Here is a 25,766-nt window from a genome sequence, read left to right on the forward strand (position 1 = left end):
ACAGAAATATCAGAGATGTAGACAAATTGGACAAAGATTCACATATAAGTGTTTATTACAGTATTGTTTGCAATCGCATAAATTGAGGACATTTCAGTTTTAAACAGAAGATAAGATATCACACTTCATTTTATGGAAAATGGAGATACTATACTTTATATAACAAGTAGAAATTGTGTTTAAAAATATTTGATAACACTGAAAGGTTCTCAGACTATAACATTACTTGACTAAAGTATGAGGCATAATTATACCAATTTTAAATAAATTCATGTAGAAAACAGATCAAAAGGAAGCACTAAGTGTTTATTGCTGACTGGTGGGTTTGAAATTTTAATTGTTATCCCCTTGTGTACTTGATAAATTTTTATAGCCAACATTATTTTTATAATCAGAAACAAGCATAATTATAGTTGAGACAGAGATGTTAATGAAACAACTTCATGCTACACATTTCTTTACAAAATAGCCTTCCCAGCTTCTCGAGGTAGAGGTGGGCAAAAACCAAACCAAAATGAAACTAAACAAAACACTAGCATTTAGCAATAAGTGGCCCTTATTTTTAATAAGCCGTAGAAGGCATCTTTTTCCCCACAGAAAATGAAGATAGATAAGTATCTGTGTGTGTGTGTGTGTGTGTGTGTGTGTGTGTGTGTGTGTGTGTGTGTGTATGTATATATTTCCTTTATACTTTGGGAAGTTATTGTGCCAACTGGGAGTCTTGACTTTAGCTCTCTGAAAGTGAGGAGGAACAGATTAAAAATACTTCATTTATATATCATGTCATCACAGTTAAAACAGAAAGAATTTCAGTTTTAAAAAGTACTTTTGAACTGGGTACTTTATGTAAATGATGAATCACTAAATTCTACTCCTGAAACCAATATTACACTCTATGTTCACTAGCTAGAATTTAAATAAAAACTAAAAAAAGTACTTTTGAAATCCAATTATTATTATATTTTGTTTAGTATTGATTTTCTATGGCTTCATATATTTCTTAAATCAAGAACTAAAATGGAAGTAGGAAAAGAAACTAGTACTTCTGGCCATTTTCAAAGCTAGGGTCACCTCTTAAAGTTTCTATATAAAATTTCTATCTTCAGACTTGTGGGTTGTATTTTACTTAGTGTTTTGAATTAAACTCAGAAACAATTGAAATGTCAGTGCAGACTGTATTCTTGAATACAATGCATTCAACAATGTGTGTGTATATATATATACATATATATATATATATATATATATATATATATATATATATATATATATCTCACATACATAAAGCTCACTTTCCCTAATGTTCTTATAGAAGAGTGTTGTAGTGGGGATTCTCAAGGTAACTCAGACTGATGTTTTATAGATACGTTTTTATATTCAAGACATTTTCTAATCCATTAACCATCTAATATATGAATTTTTTGGCAGTGTTTAGGTAATGAAAATTTTTTAAAAGACCCATTATATCATCTCTTTCACATGTATTTATCTTAGCAAGACTTAAAAGTCTTAAAATAATATATTCTAGTTCTACCATCTCCCACCTCCCCCATTTATTCCCACTCATATTTAAATGTGTGCGATTTAAAGGAGTGTTCTGATATTTATCCAGATTTTTATTTTTCTTGGTAAAAAGTTAACACACTTTGCATCATTTCACTTATTTAATCTTTTCATATAAGGCTTACAGCCCCAAATTCTATATAGAAGGCATTGCTCCTCAGTCACACCTCATATATCTGGCATTATTGGGAAATGAGGTTTCCACATGATTGAATTTTCCAGATAATTCAGCTGAGGTCGGCATGCTTTTGCTGAGCACCTACCATGTAGCAAGCACAAGGGACATAAGGCCGAGTAAATAAAATCTCAGAAGCTCATAGCCTGAGGGCTAGGGGCTGTGGTGGGCCTGCCGCACACAGACTTTAATAACTGTAATACAATGTGCTAAGCACTATGATGTAAGTATGCACTAAGTGTTGTGGAAACACAAATGAAGGGGAAATTAATTCTTCATGTGGGAAGGTGAGGGACCTTAAGGGAAGCCACTGAGAGAAGTGCACCCTTGAGCTGGGCCTTTCAGGACAAGTAGGAATTTCCTATAGCCAGAGGGAGAGAGAGAGTGAAAGGGAGGAGAAGAGAGAGGGGCAGAGAGAGACAGAGAAACAGAGAGAGGGGTGTGTCCTAGAAGAAATATTCCTGAGTATTAAAATGTTTAAATGTATAAGGAATGAAATAATACAAGTAAAACTATCAATGCCAATATTACTATTACTAAGAATAGCAGCCAGGGCTTATCCAATTAATGGCACTCATCATGTGTCTCGCACTGTGCTGAGTGCTGTACTTGAATTAATTATTTCACATATGTATATGCACATGTGTGCACATGTATGTGCCTATATATGTATACATGTGCTATGCAGAATTCAACCCTTTCCTAATGTTCTGCTATGAATATAAATTTTTGTACTCCATTGTAAAAACATTTTAAGTTAGCCTGCTTGATGTCATTAGCCACCTTCACTACTTGGATATATTTAGTTAAGCTGTCATCATTCCAGTTCACAGTCAGCTTCATATTTACATCATCTCCCCCATCCTGCTTCGCTAAGATTTGTGATTCTTCTGTGGACATACTTCAGAGTCTACGCTGACAATTTCCACTCAGGAAGATTTCGTGGGCTCTTGAGAGCAGTATAGCAGAACAGGATGCTCCATGGTTGATGTCGTTTTCTCCATACAGGATGGTACAGAAGCATAACTTGCATCGCTTCAGTGTGCAGGGATTCGTGCTCCCCTTCAGGGTTCTCAACTAGGGCAGTGTGGGCCCCGGGGAACATTTCACAATGTCTGGAGACATGTTTGACTGCCACGGTTGGTGAGGGTGGGAGGATGGAGTGCTGGTGGAGTCTAGTGAGTAGAAATGCCGGGGTAGTGGGAGAAGCGATTAAACCTTCTACAATGGACAGGACAGCTCCTCCACACCATAAAGAATGACATTTATGTCCATAATGTTGAGGTTGAGAAACCCTGTTCTATTTAAAGGTTTAAGTTATAAATATAAAAATGGGACTAAAGTCCTGGTCAATTTTTCTTTGACTAATTTCATATTTTGCATCCTACGCGTCATAGCATGGAAGAGCTTTTCAAGTCCTAAGAGCTCTGGGTGCATGGCTCATTGATTAGGAGGCATTAAAAGTGGTTGGACTATCTGTGTAACAGTCTTACTTCTTTGTTTCTTGTTGAATGAGGGGGCATCCTGTGTGTGTGTGTGTGTGTGTGTATATATATCCAGTAGCACATGTTTAGATTCTCTGCAGAGGAAAAATATGGGATGATGTAATGCCAGGAAACCTGTTAAACATTGACAATATCTTGGCAATTAAAAAAAAAAAAACTCTGCTGAGAGAAAACTGAATTTTCATAGTGGGAATTCAACTTGTTTTTCTTTTTTCACATGCTTGTCATTCACTTTCATCTAATATTACTATTTTACCAATTTACCTCTGTACCCTTAGAATGTAAGTGCAGCATTGAGTCAGATATTCGGAAAACTGATGCTTCATGAGGTTCATAGAATTTTATTATTTCACATTTGTTTTGGTAGAAAAAAAATCAGTTGAAAATATCAGTCAGCTAACAGAGTCAAATTCTAATACTTGTAAATGCTGCTTCTGAGAGAAACTTTTGACAAAAATTCGAGAATATAATTTATTCATTTGTTGTCCCTTATTAATGTGTTCCATACTAGAGTTGTACATTGGGTTCCTTAAGTGGTATTGTGGTATTTATGTCAAATGCCCAGAGAAAGATGTATGCTCTGTCCTTGGGTGGCCATCATTATATTTTTATTAGACTTGACAAGCTATTCAAAGGCAAAGGGTGATGGAAGGAGGTGAAATACTTATAAGAGTAGAAATTTTGGAAAGACTGGAGAAGTCCTGGTATTGTAAGGTTCATGTCTATGGAAAAAGAGTAATGCCACTTTTCCTCCAAAGTGTATCTTCCAGACAATTTCTTTTTTTTTTCTTTAAGATTTTATTTATTTATTTGACAGAGAGAGGGAACACAAGCACGGGGAGTGGGAGAGGGAGAAGGAGGCTTCCCGCTGAGCAGGGAGCCCGATGTGGGCCTTGATCCCAGGACTCTGGGACAATGACCTGAGCCGAAGGCAGACGCTTAACGACTGAGCCACCCAGGCGCCCCTTCCGGACAATTTCTGAAAGCTTTTCTTGACCAGGTTTAGTGCTTGGTGGTTAGATTATAGAATGATTACGCTCTTGGTTAACTATTTCTTCTCTCTCTCTATTATATAATATATAATGTATGTGTATATACACATACACATGCATAAATAAATATGATCTGAAGAATATTTCCATAATGATCTGAAGAATATTTCTCCTTCATTATCTCTAATTGTTGATTATATAAATAATTTTACTTCCTTTTGATAAGTTTTCAACTTAATTTTTTCCCTCTAACCGATTTAGGGACAAAGGTTCATTATGGATTATATGCATCAATAAATGTTAATAGAGTTAAAGAGAATGAATTAATACCTATATTCAAAATTTATAAGCACAGGTTAATTAAAGAACTTTTGCAGTAATAATTGCATAAATCACTTCTGATCCTAATTATGCCATCAAGCATAATACATACAACTTATTATATACATACTTACATGCAATAAATTTGTTTTGGTAAGAAAATAGCAATTGTAATTTGCATAGCATTTTTTATTTGTGTATCCTTTCATCCCTGCAATATATATATATATATATATATATATTAAGATTTTATTTATTAATTTGACAGAGAGAAATACAGCGAGAAAGGGAACACAAGCAGGGAGAGTGGGAGAGGGAGAAGCAGGCTTCCCGTCGAGCAGGGAGCCTGATGCGGGGCTTGATCCCAGGCCCCTGGGATCATGACCTGAGCCGAAGGCAGACTCTTAATGACTGGGCCACCCAGGCGCCCCTCTGCAATATATTTTTGAGATAGATATTATTTTAATCTTTACTTAAAGAAGAAAGAACAAGCTCAGAAAGATGACTTAAAGGGCATAATTACTCTAATCAAAGCTGACGTATAGCAAGTCATTGTTGAAATTAAGCAGATACCAATCCCATCTACAACAATGATTCTTTGTTTTATAAAGTTAGACTTATAATGAAGATCATTATAACTTTGCTTTAAATCCTCTCACTTTCTTATATTTATTCACCCCTCAACTCCTGCAATTTGATTCTCGTAATTCCATTCTACTGATCATCCATCAACATCATCCACCAACACGCTGCTTGTTATGAAATCTTATGGACACTTTTTCATTCTTTGATACTGCCTCCCACCGCCTACTTAATATGTGAAATATCCCAACTAGAGAACTGTATTAGTTTGCAAAAGCTGCTGTAACAACTTACCAAAAAGTGGAATGGCTTAATACAACAGAAATTGGTTTTCTAACAGTTTTGGAGGCCAGAAGTCCAAAGTCAGGGTTCTGCTAGGGCCACATTCCTTCCAAAACCTCTAAGACACGATCCTTTCCTGATAGCCCCAGATGTTCCTTGGTTTCTATTAACATAGTTTCCATCTCTGCTTTTGTCTTTGTATAGCTATCTTCCTTCCGAATGTGTCTATCTATGTCTCTTCTTATAAGGAGAGCAGCCATACTGGAATAGCCCCCACCCTCATGACCAAATCTCAACTTGATTACACTGTAAAGACCCTATTTTCAATAAGATCATATTTATAGGTGCCCAGGATTAAGACTTCAACATATCATTTTGAAGGACACAATTCAATGCATACCAGGGAATATGTCAGTGTTGGATAAGAGAAATAGAATCATGTGAGTGATAAGGAATAAAGGACTTACTAGAGTGATTTGTCTTTCTGCAATTTGGGACCTGGTTAAAGAGTTCCTATGAGCCTGTTGCTTCTGCATCTGGTGGTGATGGGTCTGAAGTTTGTAGCACAGGTGACTGGGAAGGAAAATGGATGTGGAGTAGGAGAGCATGAGGAGAACTAACACCTGGGAGGATAAGCTGGAACGCCAAGGACATATTGGAAACCATTGTTCTCAGGAAGTCCCAACTTCAGTGATGTGAGTGACCTGCAGGGTAAGCTGGTAAACTTCACTATGAGCTCCACATACCCCTTACTTAGGATGTGAAGGTGAAGAGGATGACCTGGCAGGAGGAACTGTGGGCCAGGATTTGGAGAAACTGGTGTTACTGAGATCCAGTGGAAGCTGGAAGAGCAGCAGACCCAGCTGTTCCCCACAATAAGGTGAGCCAGCAGATCAGTGGCAATGCATGTGAGCAGGAGGAAAACCTGGCACTTTACCAATCTTCCAAGCATAAACTTGGCTGCTGCTTCACTTCAACTACTGCACAAATTTCTTATATGGCTAACCATTACACAGAACCAAACAGGGAAGAGAATTCTGGGAGTCTGGGTTTCAGTTTAGCTGATTTGACAAAATATAAAGCCATAGCAGTCCATCTTTGTCAGACTGACACCAACACGTACACTTTATAATCATTCATACTTTTCCAAAAAATATAATAGGAAAATCATTCTCCGATTTTTTATCCATCTTTGGATGTTGTTCAGTCCTTTTCTAGCTGGGTCATATTGCCCTTTAATATCCTGTCACTTCAATATGAAATATGAGGTTAGCTGCCATCAAAACTACTTATAGTAGGTGATAGGCAGATAGGGAAGGGAAAAAAAAAGAATTGGTTCATAGGGGTACAAATACATTAATATCAAAATAAGAAAGTAATACTCATAACTGTTACAACCCTCACTTCTGTAACTGGTCACATGGCTGTAGCTGGTCTTTATAACTTCCTTCTTCTGCTATGCAAACCATATCCTTTTTGTTTTCACTAAGCACTACTGTCAGTCATTGGTCCTTACTTAGTAAGGTGAATAAAATATTCATTCTTGAAGTGTCTGGGCCATTAGTAGTAATGCCTGCATTGAGTTGTAGTTTTCCACTGACTTTTATCAGAGGACATGGGAGTACTAAGGGGTGTTCCAGGTGATGTCTTATATTTCTGACATACTCCTTTCCCATACTGTGGTGGAATCAACTTAGTTTCCTCTTGATACTTAGGATTGATCAACCTGCATACTATAGCAGCCCTTTATCAGCTTGTTGATTCACTGGCCTGAGGAGCCCAAAGAGACCACGTGGATATCTCAATTTCTAACTTAATGGAACCACAGCTAAGGCTACTAGTGGTATCATTCTACTATTGGAAACTAAGAGCTCTGGACCAACAGAGCCCAACATTTTGAGGCCAAGCAGCAAAAATTTTGTTCGTTGGATCAGGAAGAGCGAGTAAGAAGAGCCACTCCTGTTTCCACCCCTGGATTTCTAGCCTCATGAGAGAGGGCTATGAGAGAAATAGTTCTATGCTGGTTGCTGATATAGAGCATATAAGGCTTCCTGAGAGTATTAGTCCATTTGCACAAGATACTGACAACCAACTGGTGGCATCACTGAGTCTTCAAAGAGGCCATTTCCTTGTCCTATCAGGCCATCTGCTACAAGGTGAGGGGTAACATGGTGAGACAAAAGAATTCCATGAGCATGAGTCCATTCTGCACTTCATTTGCTGTTAAATGAGCTTTTTGATCAGAAGCAGCATTAAAATTCCATGACAGCAAATAAGGCATTCTACAATTTCATGGATATTGATTTTAGCAGAAACCTTATGGGCAGAGAAGGAAAATTCATATCCACAGTACCTATTCCAGTGAGAACAAGTACTTCCCTTCTATGATGTAAGTGGCTCAATATAATTGACCAAATACAAGGTAGCTGTCTAATTCCTCTGGGGAATGATACCATATTGATTTATTATAGGGATTTGACCTTATGCAACTGTGGAAGGTAGTTAAGCAGTCTATGTAAGGCTGTTGCTCTACATTTGATGCTAAGCTTAAGGTCCTCAGAGAAGACTGGAAGAACAGATGGGTGAGTTGGGGAAAAGAAGGGCAAAGTAGAACCTGCGAGGATGATCTGGAAGCCATGAGGACAAACTGGAACCTATCTTCAAGCCTCCAATTTCAATGATGCAGATGATTTCCTTGCTACCAAATCTTTCCTTAGATGTGTCCACATGCCTGACCCCGAATTCAGAGAAACTGAACAAGGAGATTCAGTGGGATCTGAAGGAGCTGCAGGCTCAGCTGCTGCCCTACACCAAAAAGGTGAACCAGCAGATCTCGACAGTATGCCTAAGCTGTAATAACACTTGAACATAACGGAAGTCTTCCAAGCATAAATATGGCTACTGCTTCACTTTCACTTTCCAAATCTTACCTAAATTTCTTTTGTGGCCAACCCTACTCCAGAACCTTACAGGGTAGTTCCAGTTTAGTTAAACTGATATAGTATAAAACCCATACTGGGAGTCAATACATGTTAAATTGAAAGAGTGAGTAAATGAATGGATGGATGAATAAATTTACAAAATGTCTCAGGTCACTCCTTGGCTCCAGTTCTACCATCTTGTTTTAGGCTGGTGGCTCAGCTCGACATTTTGGTATTCCAGTCCAAAAACCAGTGATCTTTTGGTATAAGGAGAGCAGTCAAAATATAGTTTGGGACTCAAGGGAGCTGCCATAATATAAGGGAAAGAGTTCTGAAAATGAAATATGGAGAACTGAGATATGGTCTCCCAGTTAGCTGAGTAACCATAAGAAATAATTTGATCTCTCTTTAAATTTTCTCATCAATAAAATAACAGTTTGGCTAAGTAATTTATATCCCACTTAGTTTTAGTATTCTTTGATCAATTTTAGTCACCTTCAGAGGTAGAATCCCAGACTAGCTAATTTCACATCAGACATTTTTCGTCATAGTTTTTATTTAGTTTTAAAATGAGAACACACCCTTTAGTCAGCTATTCAGACAGTAGAAAAAGTTAACCTTCAGAACTGCATGCATACTGGGCGTGTTTGCATACTGTGTATGCCTGATTATACGGAGAACAAATAATCATGATATGATCATATAAAAATGATATCTGCTTTACCCAAGTAAAAGATCCAAAAAGTTAGAGGGAGAAACTGAGTATTTATATAATGGATTTGTTTATAAATACAGCTATATAATGAATGCAGTTAAATAAAACAAAAAATTTACTCATATAATTATGTGTATATATTTTAATCATGTCATATAAAATATTTATATAGTCATATTCCTTGTTTTACCCTCAAAATACATAGGTGAAACTTTCAAGCTTTTTACATGCATGTTTGACATCAGGTCTATCGCTGTATTTTGAGTCACGTATCACAATACTACAAACCACATCATCTTCAGGTTCATCTTTGTCTGAAAAATAGCATTTTTTCAATCTGTGTATGATACTGTTATGGGAAATATCATGTTATCAAAAGCACCAGTATGCACACATTTTTTTTTCTTATTGTTGTTGGTTTTTAGGCTTTTCTAGATGGATAAATGTGATATCCACAATGCAACTTCCGACTCTATGCTCCTGTAAGTGATTTTTAAGAGCGTGACTTACAAAGACAGCCAATTATTGGCTTTTTCAAAACAACACACCCAGGAAGAGTTACTGGATTTCCTTGTGTGTCTTCTTTTTCTCCACTCCCTCCTTATCCTTTCCTCCCTGCTCCCATCCTCATTCTGCCCCTTCCTCTATCGTCGTTCTTCCTCCTTTCTCCTTTAGTTGTAACCAGTTCTATTGCTAACATCTCTAAGCATCCCCAAATAACCTTGACTCAGGTCATTTGATCGTAATGTGCCTCCCCAAATAATACTTTCCCAAGCCTCACAGGTCAAAATTAAGCAATTTAGAGCCGTCTGTGTTATGACACACCATGTAAAAATTCACCTATACTTTGCCTCTCCTTTATTTTTTTTTTTTATTTTTTATTTTTTTTTAAAGATTTTATTTATTTATTCATGAGAGACAGACAGACAGAGAGAGAGAGAGAGGCAGAGGGAGAAGCAGGCTCCCAAGGAGCAGGGAGCCCGATGCGGGACTCGATCCCAGGACCCCGGGATCATGACCTGAGCCGAAGGCAGACACTTAGCCATCTGAGCCACCCAGGCGCCCTTTGCCTCTCCTTTAGATAGATATTCAGATTCTATTACATTTGGTCTTTACAAAATCTTTTAAGGCAGGGGTTACCATACTGTATTTTAAACATATGGAAACTGAGACTGAGGAATTCCTTAATTATTCAAGCTCTGTCTGATCCCCAAATCCTTTTTATCATTACATTACATTGATATTTACATAAAGATGGTAAGATAAATTTTAGCTCTCCTGTTGTCACATTCTTAAATATATAACTTCAATTTTCTCATTCCATCAATCTATACTTTCGAGTTGTAGGTATGATGACAATTCAAAGTTTGTTGAATTTTGGCTCCCGCTGTTTAGTCCTTAGTGAAATACCCATGCTTCCTACCCTTCTAGTATTTTTAGACTCCTAAGGCACAGACACAAAACTCTTTCCTCTCTCAGTAAAATGTAAAGCACCTTTGCGAATCAGTATCTACAGTCCACCAATTCCCCATGACTAGACATGTTTAAGCCTCTGGTCATGATTAATGTAAGATCTGCGCAAATGTGTTTGTACCAAACTCTAAATGTGTGTATGTATGTATCTATGCTATAAATCTTTTATCTATTAAATATAACTGTATTTAACAACTGCATGATGATTTCATTTAGCTGTGTAAGAAATTATTTGCTGATTTATATCATAGTCTAGACAAATACTCAAATACTAAAATACAAATTTTAGTGATTATGAATCATTTTAATCAACATAAGTTTACTTTCACATATTTGTTTTTGAAAACATTTCAATGTTGATAATTGCCCTAATGTAAACAAACCCAGAACATTCACATCCAGGATAATTTCTGCTTGTAAAAAAATATTTTAAAATAGTATTAGGGGTTGAATTATGCTCCCCTCTCTCCCCCAATCCATATATTGAAGTCTGAGCCTCCAGGATCTCAGCACGTGACCTTATTTGGAGATAGGGTCTCTAAAGAGATAATTAAATTAAAATGAGGCAATTAGGGTGTCCTTATAAAAAGGGGAAATTTGGACACAGAGACACACACAGAGGGAAGATTATATGAAAGACACAAGGAAAGATGGCCAACTATAAGAGAAGGAGACAGGCCTAGAACAGATACTTCCCTCATAGCTCTCAAAGGAACCAGCCCTACCGACACCTTGATTTAGACTTCCAGCACCCAGAACTGTGAGACAATACATTTCTGTTGTTTAAGCCACCCAATCTATGGTACTTTGTTATGGCAGCCTTAGAAAGCTAACACAATACCATTGTGAAATATTTGCTTATACACATCCATGTAAATGGACTTTATTGCCTTTGCTAGAATGCAGATTTTAATTTTAGTTTCATTATTATGATTATAAACAATATACAGAAATTTTTTATGGATTTATTTCTGCTACAAATAAATACATTTTTCTACATATATTTTCTCTCTACTGCATTCCTTTTAAATGAATTAGTATTTTAAAATAACTTTTATTAGATTTTTCAAGAATTTCTATAAAAATGTCAGGTAAAAATAGTAAGATGGGGCAACATTAACAGGTTTATTTTATACTGTTCATAGGACATAGTATTTCTACTATTTCCAGTGATTTAAGTTCCATTTTTAGTGGAGTGATTTTGTACTTCAAAAGAAATCGCATCTAATTTTCTACAGAACGGGTAGGGATTTATTTTTAAGAGACTGCTATGAAAGGTATTACATGAGTGAAAATTGCAGAATTGTAACCATTGTGTTGATTAGTAATAGACTTGATTCTTCCAAAGTGTATTCTGTTGTCTGTAGGTAATGCAGAAGAGCTCCTAGAAAAGGAGAGAGGAAAAATTAAAGAATAGCAATTATCAGTCAAGAATAGAATAGCTTTGCTCAGGAATAGGAACCCATGGAGCTTATGAAAGCAATTGAAACTTCAAAGTTTTTCAGAGGGGTAACTAGAAATATATGGATTTTTCAAACCATACCATCTGCCTTGATTTACCTTCCAATGAATTGAAAGTTGCATCTCTGAAATTCAGATATTTAGGGCTTGCTTGAATCCTCTGGCTGATGCTTTTTCTAAATATAGCCATTAAAATTGAAACCATTTTCTTCACAGACATGCTTGAAAATTTGCGTACTTGGATGTGGATAGTTTGGGGATATTTTTCTGGAAAAATAGCATAATTTAAAAATAATAGAAAATATTACCTGGATAACTACCTAAAGACATCTGTTACTTAGTGGAAATTGTTCTCAAATTTTACCTCTTTGTTCTTTTTTGTTCTTCAAATGTTTGTTTATTTCATGCCAAGGTGGTAGCATTATAAACTCTGCAGAGTTTAGTAGAACATTTATGCCATATTTCAAATTGAAAGCAGGCTTGACAGCAGGGTAGGACTTGAGTATTTCCCAAGCTACAGGGTGACTCCTTCTGTTTCAGAAGCCGATAATGTGATTAAATTATTCCAATAGTATAGCTTCAAAGATACTCACCAAATATCTCAAGAATTTAAGGATAATTTGTGTTTTCTCAGATTCTGTTTACTTGATGAGTTTTCCAAGTTAGGAAGAAGAGGGAGAATTGGATTGATATCCCGTCACACTATGAATATAATGGGTCCTTAAAATCCAAGTGAGAACTAGTGGAATATTTTCATTGCATTGTAGTTTATGCTTGCCATATGTCTTCGGTATCTCAAACTGAGTCCCGTATTCGATATGAAAAGATGTCTGTACCCCTCCTTTTGGTAAACATTATGATTAAATTGTGAAAGAGAATGAAAGTTGTTGCATCCTTGGGACTAGGGTAGCTGGATGATTTAAATAATCATAATTTTCACTTTTATTTTAAAGAATGAAATAAATCAAGAAAATTTTAACTTCTCTAGGTTAGTGAAAGTATGAATTTTATTTTATTTTAACTTCTCTAGGTTAGTGAAAGAATGAAATAAATCAAGTTGAAATAAAGAAAATGAAGATGCAGCTTCTAAAACATTAAGAATCTTCACTTCTGTTAAAAATAGTTAAATTTTCAATGATAATAGAGTATTTTTCCTAAGAAATAATATATATACATAATTGGGTTTTACTCAAAATTTGTTTTTTACATTTTGTAAGCCACCTATGAAGTGACTTGTGTGATGCAACTAGATGGCAAATGCAGAACAGTATTTAACATGGCTGATTATGGCATAGCTTTACCTTTCCTCATATAAATAATATGTCCTTACCCAGATTCAGCACAGGATCAAACGTCATAAAAATGCATAATAGTATATTTCTATGCTACTTTGAAGAAGAGCTGTTGTAAGGATGAAATGTTTGACATATGTAACTTTTGGATCAGAGGCTGCCTGTAGTAAGGAAATAATAAATAAAAAGCAGGTCACTATAATTCAACAAATGTTCATACATTTGGAAATTTAATTGCTAAAGTTAAGATTGATAAATGTTAATCACAGTGACACTGTGGAGACTATTCCAAAACATACACTTTCATAATCATAGCCGTTACTGTCCTCAGGGGTCTTATGCATGCAGAAGATGTTAAAGCAAGTCAGGGTGCATCTGCTGCTCCATTCATGGGATTCATCCTTTAATCCAATGGTGCAGTCTGAGAGCCTCTCTTGGCCTTTGGTATCCATAAAATAATTATATAATCAAAATGGAAAATGAAATAAAAATAAAAATACATATTATATAATGGAAAAAAAAACCCAAGTATAATGAAAATGAAAAATAAGGGAAAACTATCTCTAAAGCAGATGCTTGCATCACATCCTGCCCTTCCCTGCTCCATTCCTTCGACAATCCGCATTCATCCAAATTAGAGTAGCTACTTTCCCTTCCATTTCTACCCAGTTTAGCCCTTGAGAGTGCACTTGCCAGGGAAGGCTACTTACAGACAGGGGTTTCAGGGAACACTGATTATCAGAGCCCAAATCTAGACCACTAAGTCAGTCTGTAAAGGCCAGCGAAGAGCAGGAAAATGGGAATTACTTTCAGCTATTACTAATCTGCACCAGATTTGGGTTGGAGGCCAACAATAAAAGGCTCTGTATCTTATTACTCATCACTTGAGTCCCTTGTTCCCCTTGTTCTTTAATTAACTTTTGTTATTTTTTTTTTTAACTTTTGTTATTTTAAAGAGTGCTTTTGGAATGTTTTCACTTAAGGATAGGAAATGATGATCTTTTTTTTCACACTTTTAACTTTTTTGTTGTTGTTCTTTTTCTCCTTAGGGATGCAGATCTGTTCCTGTTAGACACAAGAAAAGCCCAAGCTTTAGATGTGGGTTGGCTTGTCTTTGATATCACTGTGACCAGCAATCATTGGGTAATTAATCCACAGAATAATTTGGGTTTACAACTCTGTGCAGAAACAGGAGATGGTAAGCAATGAATTTCGAATATGTTTTTTTTGTGGTGCTAGTTTTGACACATTAAGATTTACAGCTTTCTATACAATTTAACCAAGATAGAATAGAATGTTTTATACTTAACGATGTGCAAGGTAGCACCTGCCATAGGATAGTGCAATATGTTAATTAGTTAATTGATTTGTAAACGTATTTTCCCAACACACCTTTATTTTGAGGCTCTGTAGTGGGGTTGGAGGGGTAAAGAAGAATTAGATATTGTTTCTGGATTTCAAGAAGTTTTTAATCTAGTATTGAAGACCTGTACACAAACAAGTAGCACTACTATAATATAATAACTCCAAAAGAAAGCTTTATAAAAGTGCTATGGATCTATGTCTTGATTATGATGGTAGTTATATAACTACATAGTTTGTAAGAATTTATAAGCTGTACCTTGAAATAAATATTATTATATGTAAAAGGTATCTCAAAATGACTAAAAATAACAAAGATATATATATGTATATATATTATATGTATACAGTGGTGTCAGGGAAACAGGCAGAGGAGCTATTAATAATAAAAAGGGAGAAGGGAAGATGGAGATAAAACAAAAGAGCACAAAGTACTGCAGAAAATAAACATCGTTAGGTCTTAGCATATTCCAATATTTGGTCAAAGACAACAGCTTCAGAATCACCTGTTGGGTGGGAGGGTCTGTAGGAAATCTTCATTTTGAAGAAGCTCCAGAAATTATTGCGCTTACAAGTATTCATTGAGCACCAGTGTGTGGTATGTATGCTTGGCTAGATGCTGGAGATAAAACAGTAAGCAAGTGCAGAAATGCCTCATGAGGCTTGAAGTTGAGTGAGGCTCAGGTAGTGATCACATAGATATATTAGTGAATGGTGATACTGCATCCTGAGAAGAGCCCAGTGGATTTACAAGTATAGATCAGTGAGTGAGTCTAAACTACAGTCTTAAAGATCAGGAAGATGTGATTAGGGGAAAAAGTCAGGCGCAGGCATTTCAGACAAATGGAACAGAATTGACCAAGACTGTGGTAAAAGGCGCCTTTGCACGTTACAGCAGGAGGCCAGGGAAGCCCAGACCAATTTATTCAGAGCCTTGTCGTCCTTTGATCACTCAAAGAGTCCAAAAATTTTAAATCCAAATCTGGACTTTCAAGTCATGTAAAATTATATTTGTCATGATAATAGGATAGAACATAATTTATTTAATGATTTGTTAGTACTTTTTACATATTTAGATGTAGACCAAGTGGGCTTACGTTGTGCTCTTGCCCCACACCCTGCAAATGTGAGGGCTAGGCACAGGGAAGGTAGTTTATAAAGGGATGATTAATTAGAGGGTGTGCCTTATTTAAGCTTTACTGCCTTTAGTTTTCTGCAGGCTCAGGCAATAGACACATTAGCCCTAGAGTTTGCCCTACTCAGTCCTCTGCTATATTACACTAAAGCCTTGCTTAATAAATACAGAGTTAAGTAGAAGTTAGGTCTGACTTGGATCTCTTGCAAGGGGGTCTATTGCTATAAGCGATAGGACTTCAGAGTGGCATTGTTTTACCTATATAACCAGATTTACAGCCTAAGAATAATATTATAACCAATGTTGGTACTCCAAGGATTGCATATATGAAATGAGGCTGACAGATACAAATTAAATTTATTACAGAGTTCATCTAGTGAAAGTTTCATGCTTCAGATCTTGATCTAGAAAGAGTTCTTAGTATTATTGACCAGTTTCAGACATTTTCCCACTAAATCTAGACTTTTCCATAGATTTTAATTACAATGCTGCATTTTAATTTTTTAATGAACAATTCAAATATTTTGAATTATAGGCTATTTTCCAATTATGGCTTTGAGATTACCATTAAGGATTTTCAGAGTTCAAGCATTATAAATGTAGATGGAGAAAAGCCCATATTTAAATAATCTTGCAGGAATCCTTACAATGTTAAACTACTGTACATTTATGGTCAGAAATGTGACTGGGAAATCAGCACTGTGGGGGTGAGCCGTCGTTTCTTCCCTGGTATGTGGCCCAAAGAAGAAAAATTAAATTACTGGTATGTGTTTCTCCCAGTCTTCTCCTTGGGGAGATGCTTGAAATGTCTAAACAACTCAGGAGATCTATGATATATGATCAGCCTTTTCATTCCCTACCCACTCACACCCCACTTGAAAATTCTGAAATTTCTCTCTTCTGTTTTTTTCCACTCCTTCTTCTGTATTGGTTCTCTTTGCTTTACTATCCATATAATTTGGCTTCTGTCTTGCTTTTAATTTATAGATGACTAGTTCTTGGGAAGAGAAAGTCTCTTCCCAAGAATACTTTATATTTTGGAGTTCCGCCCTCCTCGATTTATTTCTCTTATATATATTAATTTTACTTTAAATTATTGTGGTATTATATATGGGGGGCTTTGTGTTTGCTTTTGAATCTAAAATAAATATTTCATTTTTTTTCAAAGGCTTCCCAATCTTTTATTTAAGAGTTAGGTTACCTATAGCCTTTGTTACTTTTCTTTATCTCTTTAATATTGTATAATATGAAAATATTAAAATGGTTAAATGTGCTAGGCAAGCTGGCTTTGTGCATTTAAGCAATACTTAAAACAGATTTTCACCAGAGCTGGAGCATATTTGGTCTTGAGAAATAAAGTGACCCTCCTGGCACCTTAATTTTATTAACTGCAACCTCATGGAGAGTCTACTTGTGACATTTCTCTATTAATATGGATAACCAGGTGCTTCAGCTTATTATTGCTTCATTCATTACTACTGCTGATGTTTTCAACATGATATTGCGATATTGCTTCAAACAGAGCAGACAAACTATCTTTAATTTGCAATAATGGATTCTGCATACGTTTACTTCTCAGCAAAAGTAATTGGTAGTCATGACTGGATGATACTCAGGAAAGTTTGCTTTCAAATTCATTCGTTGATTCTACTTATTCACTTGTTAGACATAAAATTATTGAGTACCTACACAGGGAAGACAACATGTTAAAGGGCAATACAATCTGGGAGACAGACATAGGTAGCTAATTTTAGAAAAAGTAAAGTGTCCTAAATGCTAAAAACAGTGATATCATCAAGACACTCCAGGAAAATGGAAGAGAGAGGGTTAATTCCAGATAGGACAGAGCCAAAAGGTCTGTGGTTCAGGTAACTTATAAGCCAGGTCAGTTGAATAAAATTCAAAGAAATGGAGGTGAGAAGAGAAGGAGTTGTGAGAGTATGTGGAGTGGTGGTGAGAACAGGAAGAAAGAATTCATTCCTGGATGACGAAACACTGTGAGTAAATGCAGAGAATGGCAAAATGGCATGGTATGGTCTGGAAAAAGTCAATAGTTCAGAGTCGGCTAGAACAACATTCATGTCTAAAATATGACTGCAGATGCTATTAGGAAAGTGATTTGGAGGCAAATCATGGAGGGAAAATGAAATCTCACTTATGTATGATATGTTCTTGTTGCTTGATCACACATCATAAAAGAACCAGGCCTGCCACTTTAATCAATCACAGCAACACCATAAGTGATTACATGTTTGAATGAAGGTCAGTTTCATGAGGTCATAGGATGTGTATTGCTCCTTCACAGTTGCACCCTCTGTGCTTGGTACAATGAAGGTTGTGGGTAGGTATTGGAAACATGTCTTGAGTGATCACTGAATGAGTTTTCGACTTAAAAGACTTTTATACGCCACCTGCCACCGAACATGTTACTCCTAAGAAGACATTCCAAAGTGTAACTTTTGGGTGATTATTAACCAAATCAGTTTGGTGTAACTCAGGGGCAGAATTTTGTACCCATCTCCCAGTACAGTAGTTAAAATGGTTTCAGTTATAAGCTGAGGAGAAAATCAATGATGCATATTATTAAATTTTGATTATCCTGCTCCTGCAAAAAAAAAAAAAAAAAGGTAAGAGACTGAAGTATATATTTTGGAAATCAAAAGATTGCTGAAATCAAAGGTAGCATTATGATTCCTCAGAGGAACTGTGAAAACTATGTCAGTTTACGAAATACTCTTTTTAGAAATTTGACAAATGAACTGTTGTGGATTTGGCAGGAGAGTTTAAGGATATTTTATTGATTTTTTTTTTTTTTTATACAGAATAATTCTCCAAACTCCTCATGTTTGTTTCAGCAAAATAAAGCAAGCATATGATCAGGCTAACAAAAAAGAAACATTGCTGCTTCTTAATGGTCAAATCTAGAGATTCCAGGCAAGTGGTTGGATCCACTTGTGCAAAATCAGTTTTAAAGTTCTCAAGCATTCTCTCATGGTGGTTAATAAATCTCTGTGATAAGATAGGTACTCTTTTTTAAATAGCAAATGAAGGGCGCTTGGGTGGCTCAGTCATTAAGCATCTGCCTTCAGCTCAGGTCATGATCCCAGGGTCCTGGGATCAAGCCCTGCATCGGGCTCCCCTCTCGATGGGAAGCCTGCTTCTTCCTCTCCCACTCCCCCTTCCTTGCTTGTGTTCCCTCTCTTGCTGTCTCTCTCTCTCTGTCAAACAATAAAATCTTTAAAATAAATAAATAAATAGATAGCAAATGAGTAGGCTTAGGTCTGGTTTATAATTTAAGATTTTCAGCTACCCAAATTATAAAAAATACATTATCTGACTTATTAGGTCTTTATTAAGATTGTTGATAAATCTATGGTATCATTATCCTTTGTACATATATATGTACACAGTTTACACAGATAGTAATTTAACTGAGATTTTAAGACTTAGAATTTCCCTCCAAACACTATAATTTCCCACTGTTTGATGCTTTATATAGTTTACACCTTCCAAGTAAATCAATTCTTTTTTCAAACTTGGGTTTACAGAATAATTTAGAGATGGAAAAACAAAGAGTATTTTTGGGTTCATTAGAATGTCTTTTAAAAAATCCTATGTTTTCAGACATTTTAGGTTTGGCAATACTCAGAATGAATTTTGCCAATGACTTTTTTTCCTTTCTATTCAAACCCACTTATACGTCAAAGAAAATTCAATCCGTATGTTTCTGATTCATTTGTATTCAAGTCATCAAAATGTTGTTTTGTCAGAGTATTGTTTAATGTCCAAGAAACATTATAAGTTTTTTTTTTTTTAAATAAGATGCTAATATCCATTTTTCTTCGAATGAAATTGTGGCATAACCTCCAAGTGTATCAAGGTAAAAATTCAGATTTATAGATAGAGATTTCAAAGTTCCACTAAATTTTGTAGCCAAATCAAGAAAACAGATTTCAGAGGTATTAAACTCTCAATTTAAATTCCATTGTAATTGATGCTTAAATATAAGATAAATAAATTTATAGTTATTGCTACAGATGAGAATTTAAAGTTTTGATTCTTTTTTTGATATTTAATTTAAATAAGGAGGATAAATAAAGAGAACAAATAGCTCCATTCTGGAAATATAAATTCTAAGAAGAAATCATTAGGAAAACTAGATTCAAATCTTGACTCTGACAAAGTAGCTCATATTTTAGACATAGCATTAATAAAATGAGTTATAGTAATCCTTCCAAGGACAGTGTGATGCTGTATTAGGTGATTGTACCTGGCACATGGTAAGACAGGAATAAAAAGTCCTTATGCTGAATATCAGGATGAGAGAATGCACAGAGACTTTGTACTTACTCCAGGGGGTACTCCATTTAACTTAGGATAGAGTTTGTTTGTTTGTTTTTACTAAGGAGGTTGCACAGATGATTGGATGATTTAAGGAGGTTTTTAGATGATGACAGTCCACTGGAAAAAGGTAAGATTATTGATATGTTCTTAAACTTTGAGTTAGCAGCATAGTGTATAGACAACTATGTTATTATGCTGCTCATGTCTAATAACTTTGGCTGATAAAGTGATTATTGGTAGGAAACTTTTAAATATATTCCAGTCTGGGGTATGCAGTCAATAAAGGTGAACATTCAGAGATATGCATCATGACTGATTGCTTGTATTGGTTAGATATTCATAGGTACCAGAGATGATCAAATTATTAGTACTTAATACAGTAGCTTTCTTGAGTCCCAATCATCTTATTCTTAGAAAATATAGATATTTAGGGAATAACTAATTGCATCAATGAAAATAAGGGAAACAAGCTTTTTGTCACTTGATAGGCTTATATATATAGGGATAACTGATTAAAGGATGGCCTATATTACCATCAGAAAACATTTCTAAGAGTGCCTGGGTGGCTCAGTTGGTTAAGCATTCGACTCTTGATTTCAGTTCAGGTCATGATCTCAGGGTCCTGAGATCGAGTCCTGCCTCCAGCTTTGCACTTGGCACTGAGTATGCTTGAAATTCTCTCTCTCCCTCTCTCCCATCCCTACCCCTGGCTCGTGCACTCTCTCTCTCTCTAAAATAAATAAACAAATCTTTAAAAATAGAAAAAAAAGAAAGAAAAAATTCCCAACCCAAAGATGCTTCAGTATAAATTACTAGTATTTGGCTTCATGAGCCTCTTAGCATCAAAATGGGTTCTTACAAAGAATATAGAATTACAAGTAGTATTTTAATGTTTGTAGAACATGTGGCTAAAGAAATATTGGTAGTCTTTGCTAAAGAGTCTTTTCTAAATATGTTACACTGATATTTATAGCACATTGCATAAAATCCCCACTATATAAATACCATTTTCTATAAAATAATTGGAAGATGGAAGATATGAACTCATTGGAAGAACATCAGAGAAGATCCTCCCAAAAAGTCAAGGAAGCAAACCATTGTTAACAGTTGCCTCTTCTCAGATTACAACCCATGCTGGTTAGCAGCTGTATTTCCCAGACATTGTAAAGGGGCAAAATTAGAGCATTTTTTTCTGCTTGTTAGTACACAAGTGTTTTCTCTGTTCCATTTTTAGAAATTACACATATCAGAGCTTTTCTAAAAGCACAATTTAATCTATTATTTTCACCAACGTTATTGTGCAAACTTAAAAAAAAAATACATTGACTTCAGTTACCAGCACTACTAGATTGAAAATGGGTATTTTTGAACGTTTAGTACCCAGGGTTCCAACTTGTGGGGTTTTTTGTTGCTGTTGTTCACTGCTGGAAATTGACAGCTGCTCCATCTACATTAATAATAAGGAATGGAATTGGTCATTTTTTCTACAGCCTCGAGATGTGTGCTAATTGCTAATTTTCTTTACTAGGTACAGAATAATTTAACATAATGATAAAAATTGTCTTCCAAATTGCAGTATCCTGCAATTCTTTTAAATATGCTGTGTTAAAAAATTGGATTTTTAAAAAATTCCATGACATCTTTTGAATTACAGAATATATATTCCTTTTTTTGCTTTTCAAACTTTATTTTTTAACTTTTTAAATTTAAATGCAATTAATTAACATATAATGTATTATTAGTTTCAGAGGTAGAGGTCAGTGATTTATCAATCTTATATAATACCCAGTGCTCATTACCATCACATGCCCTCCCCAATGTCCATCACCCAGTTACCCCATTCTCCCCCACCCTCCTCCCCTCCAGCAACCCTCAGTTTGTCTCCTATAGTTAAGAGTCTCTTACAGTTTGTTTCCCTCTCTGATTTCGTCTTGTTTTATTTTTTTCTCTCTTCCCCTATGATCCTCTGTTTTGTTTCTTAAATTCCACATATGAGTGAGATCATATGATAATTGTCTTTCTCTGATTGACTTACTTCACTTAGCATAATACCCTCTAGTTCCATCCAGAATATATATTCCTAATTAGAAAAATATATCCCAGTCCTCATGTCACTATATATTAAACAAATGTACAAGGTACTGACTTGAGATTCGTTTACCTTTATTGAATGCGAGCATGTTTATGTGAGACAGATGAAGAGTTCTTAATGTAATATCTGCTTAAATTTAATGTCCTGGAATCTGCTATTTTTAAATGGAAGTATTTGGTTAAATAAGTTTGTTGTGTTACCCTTAGGATTCCTAAGACAGTCGTTTTTACCTCAGGGGAAAAATCTCCAAATTAAGCCCCTGTGTTGTCAGATGACTATTTATCTGTGTCAAGGGTCAGATGATCTATGTGGTTAGTTAATCTGAATATCAGCTGACATAGTGCTAATAAGTAGCAGAAGAAATTCAGAGATCAAGGGTGATATTTTTCTTTTTGTCCGGCTGTTTTGACTACAGTTCCCCATTATTTATCTAAGTTCAAAAAGCTGAATTATGTCCACTTATCAGAGGATCTTTTAAACATTTTGAGATTTGATAATATTCTCTTCCCTTATCTGAACTTTATCTTATAAAGCAATTAAGTCATTTTTGTTCATAAAACCATATGGCTCCCTTTTGCTGAATTTATGATGATGACAGTTGGTTTCAAATAAATAAATGAGTCTCCACATCCAAGAAACTGCAAGAATCACATATCTTGCTAAATGTTCTGAAAATACGAAGGAATATATACCCCTATGATTTGTTCTAGGTAAATATTAGTATAAATGAAGTAGTTCTTTATGTACTGTTTAATGTTAAGGATAATTAGAGCATACTTGCTTGACTTTTAGATGAATATTTAAGAATAAATTAGGAAGATAGTTGAAGAATAGTTAACTTCAAATACTTAAATAAATAAATAAGTAATATTGAACTTTTACCCCACAGTCCAGAAATGAAATCAATGTGGGAAGATAAAAAAAGGCAGATTTAGGTACAAGGAAAAAAGTGCCTAATAAATGGAAGTTGATGGCTATGGAATTATTTGTACTGTGAGAAGTGAGCTACATGTGACTGGAAGAATTTGCCATTTATTTGACATTTTCTCTAGGCATCACTATTGCATGAGATAATTTATCAGGTAATTGTAATTTATGAGCATAAATTTATACTTTAAGCTTTAAATACATATAAATATTATCTTCAGAGAGAGTGCAGTGAATAGAAATGTACCATCTTAAAGGAGCTTGGTATTAAATAGTTACATTCAAACCAAAACTCAAGATATATAAAATCAGAGGTGGAGAAACTGGTAAAAGAAGCAAGAAATGTTAGACATCTCATGAACTTTCTTTTGGGGTAAGTGCATGTGTGCGTGTGTGTGTGTGTGTGTGTGTGTGTGTGTGTGTGTGTGTGTGTGTAGGGAAAATAATCATAAACACATTCTCAAGGAGTCATGGGAGGAATCAGATATAAGTTCATAGTTGATAATCTATAATTATTAGTTTCTAGAGTGCTCTTGTGACAGAATTTAGAAGGATTATACTTTCTTTTACTTTAAGGGCCACAGTAACATTTTCAGTATTGTAATAAAACATAAAACTTAATCTAAATTTTTCTAGAATATTTTCTTTAAAGTGGCTTCTGTTTCTATCATATTTCTATAGAATTTCAAAAACATTAAAACATAAATTAATCTATGGCAATGTATTAGTTTCTAAAAATCATTCTTTGTATGAAGCCATGGAGAGATATTTATAAGATGGCTAAAAGAAACAACTGCATTGGTCATTTTATGTGAATGATTCAGAAAAACTTCCATTGAGAAGAATTCCTGTATCTTTATGGTAAAAATGACTAGATGTCTACTGAAAATAAATATGACATAGATTTCCCTTGGGGTTTAAAATCAGTATTGTTAATTTTCCAAACCCATGTAGGCTGTGACCTATGGGTTTTCTAACTCGTGTAATGTCTTAAAGCACATCAGAGAACATAAATCTTTCCTGTATGCTTTAGATTTTTGCTATTTTCCCACTGCATAGAAATGAGCAAAATCATCAATATGCCTTTCATGGCTAGAATAACTAAACGTAAATATTGGAGCACTGGTAAATTTGTACTTTGTTCAACCCAAGACCCTATTAATTCTCTTATTAGTCATATACAGTTTTCATAAACTATACTTCATGTATTTTCCAACTCACTCTATTTATCAAAATTTACTTTCTGTCTATATGAAGACTCTGCTTTTTAGATACCCTGATTTTCACAGTGTTTTTTTTTTACCAACATCAATTATTCTTCCATGCTAATATTTCATATTTTTTAGTTCTTTATGATTAATCTAAGTTTTACTTCCTAGATACATCTTTAATTCATTCTAAATAAGTATTCGAGCCATGTGTTTGCTGTGACGGTCAATTGCAATAATATTAATAACTAATGGAAACTTAACATTTACTGAGAGCTTACTAAATGCCAGGCATTTTGCTAGCTCTTTAAATGGAATGTCTATCTACTTTATCTTCATGATTATTGTATGTTGTACATGAGGAAACTCAGCCTTCGAAAGTTCAGGAATTTTGCCCATGAATCTAACGACGATTTATTTCCAGAGCAAGCTCTAATATACTATGATTCTCACAAATTATATGAATTTTGTACAAATTCCAAACTGAAAAAATAAATGTATTTTTAGAATTTTCAAATTAAAAAATGCTATTAATAATGATTGTTATGGGACAAAATTGAACTTTATGGTGGATCTGTTGGGAATTGCCTTTGGGTTTTTGTATTTTCTGTCTGGAATTAAACTGTGATCTGGCATACAAAATGTAATAGCATTTTAACCGTATTTTTTGTTTTCTAAATCTAACTACTTCAGCATTTCTTTCAGCCTCTTATATGATTATAGTTAATTTGACACATTCATAAATTGAGAAGAAGGTAACTTTTCCTCTGCCAGTGATTCACTTCAACATGTAATTAAATTTAGCCAAAATTTAATCTCTTTATTTTGAATTTAATAACGAACATCCTTTTCCCTTGCATGCTATGTCTTTCACTAATGTATTTTGATAGGTTCTCCTCCCATTTTCTCTCCCTTAATCTATATTCGCCATCATGGAATCTTTGTATCTACCTTCCTCACTGCCCTTTTTAAGTGCCAGCTCGTGCTCAGGTTTGTGGTTGAAGGCAGGGTGCAGCAAATGCACCGAGGCCAGTCAAGCATGCAGTTTCCAAATTTCATTCATTTATTATTTTACAAAAAATAAGTATGAAGTTAATCCTTTCTTCCATCTCACCTTCCCACCTTCCAGCATCAAAGCTGACTGTGAGTTGTATTGTTTCAACCCTAAAGAGATCTTGGACTACCTGAATTGTGTTTTGGGAACAACACACTGGGATAATTCTTCCCTAAAAAATTTGAAAAAAAAAAACCTCTGGCAATGAAACACGTTTTTAATTGTTCATTGTGTTTCTATGAGCAGAGCTTATCTGGGTGAACTGCTTTTCTAAAAACCTTGTATTTTAAGCAAAATGATTAGAATGTATAGATCCTTTTGTTCTGCTGGAAATGAAGAATCATGATTCTGATATCTTTTAA

General features: G+C 35.0%; 1 protein-coding gene across 1 annotated transcript in view; it reads left to right on the forward strand.

Annotated features, from left to right (window-relative positions):
* Positions 1-25,766, forward strand: part of BMP5 (bone morphogenetic protein 5) — a 112,414-nt gene that overhangs the window by 60,271 nt on the left and 26,377 nt on the right. The window contains 1 exon segment of the mRNA XM_035728572.1: positions 14,332-14,480. Coding sequence (XP_035584465.1) covers positions 14,332-14,480 — 149 coding nt within the window.

The sequence above is a fragment of the Zalophus californianus genome, chromosome 7 (assembly GCF_009762305.2).
Source record: "Zalophus californianus isolate mZalCal1 chromosome 7, mZalCal1.pri.v2, whole genome shotgun sequence".
NCBI lineage: Eukaryota > Metazoa > Chordata > Mammalia > Carnivora > Otariidae > Zalophus > Zalophus californianus.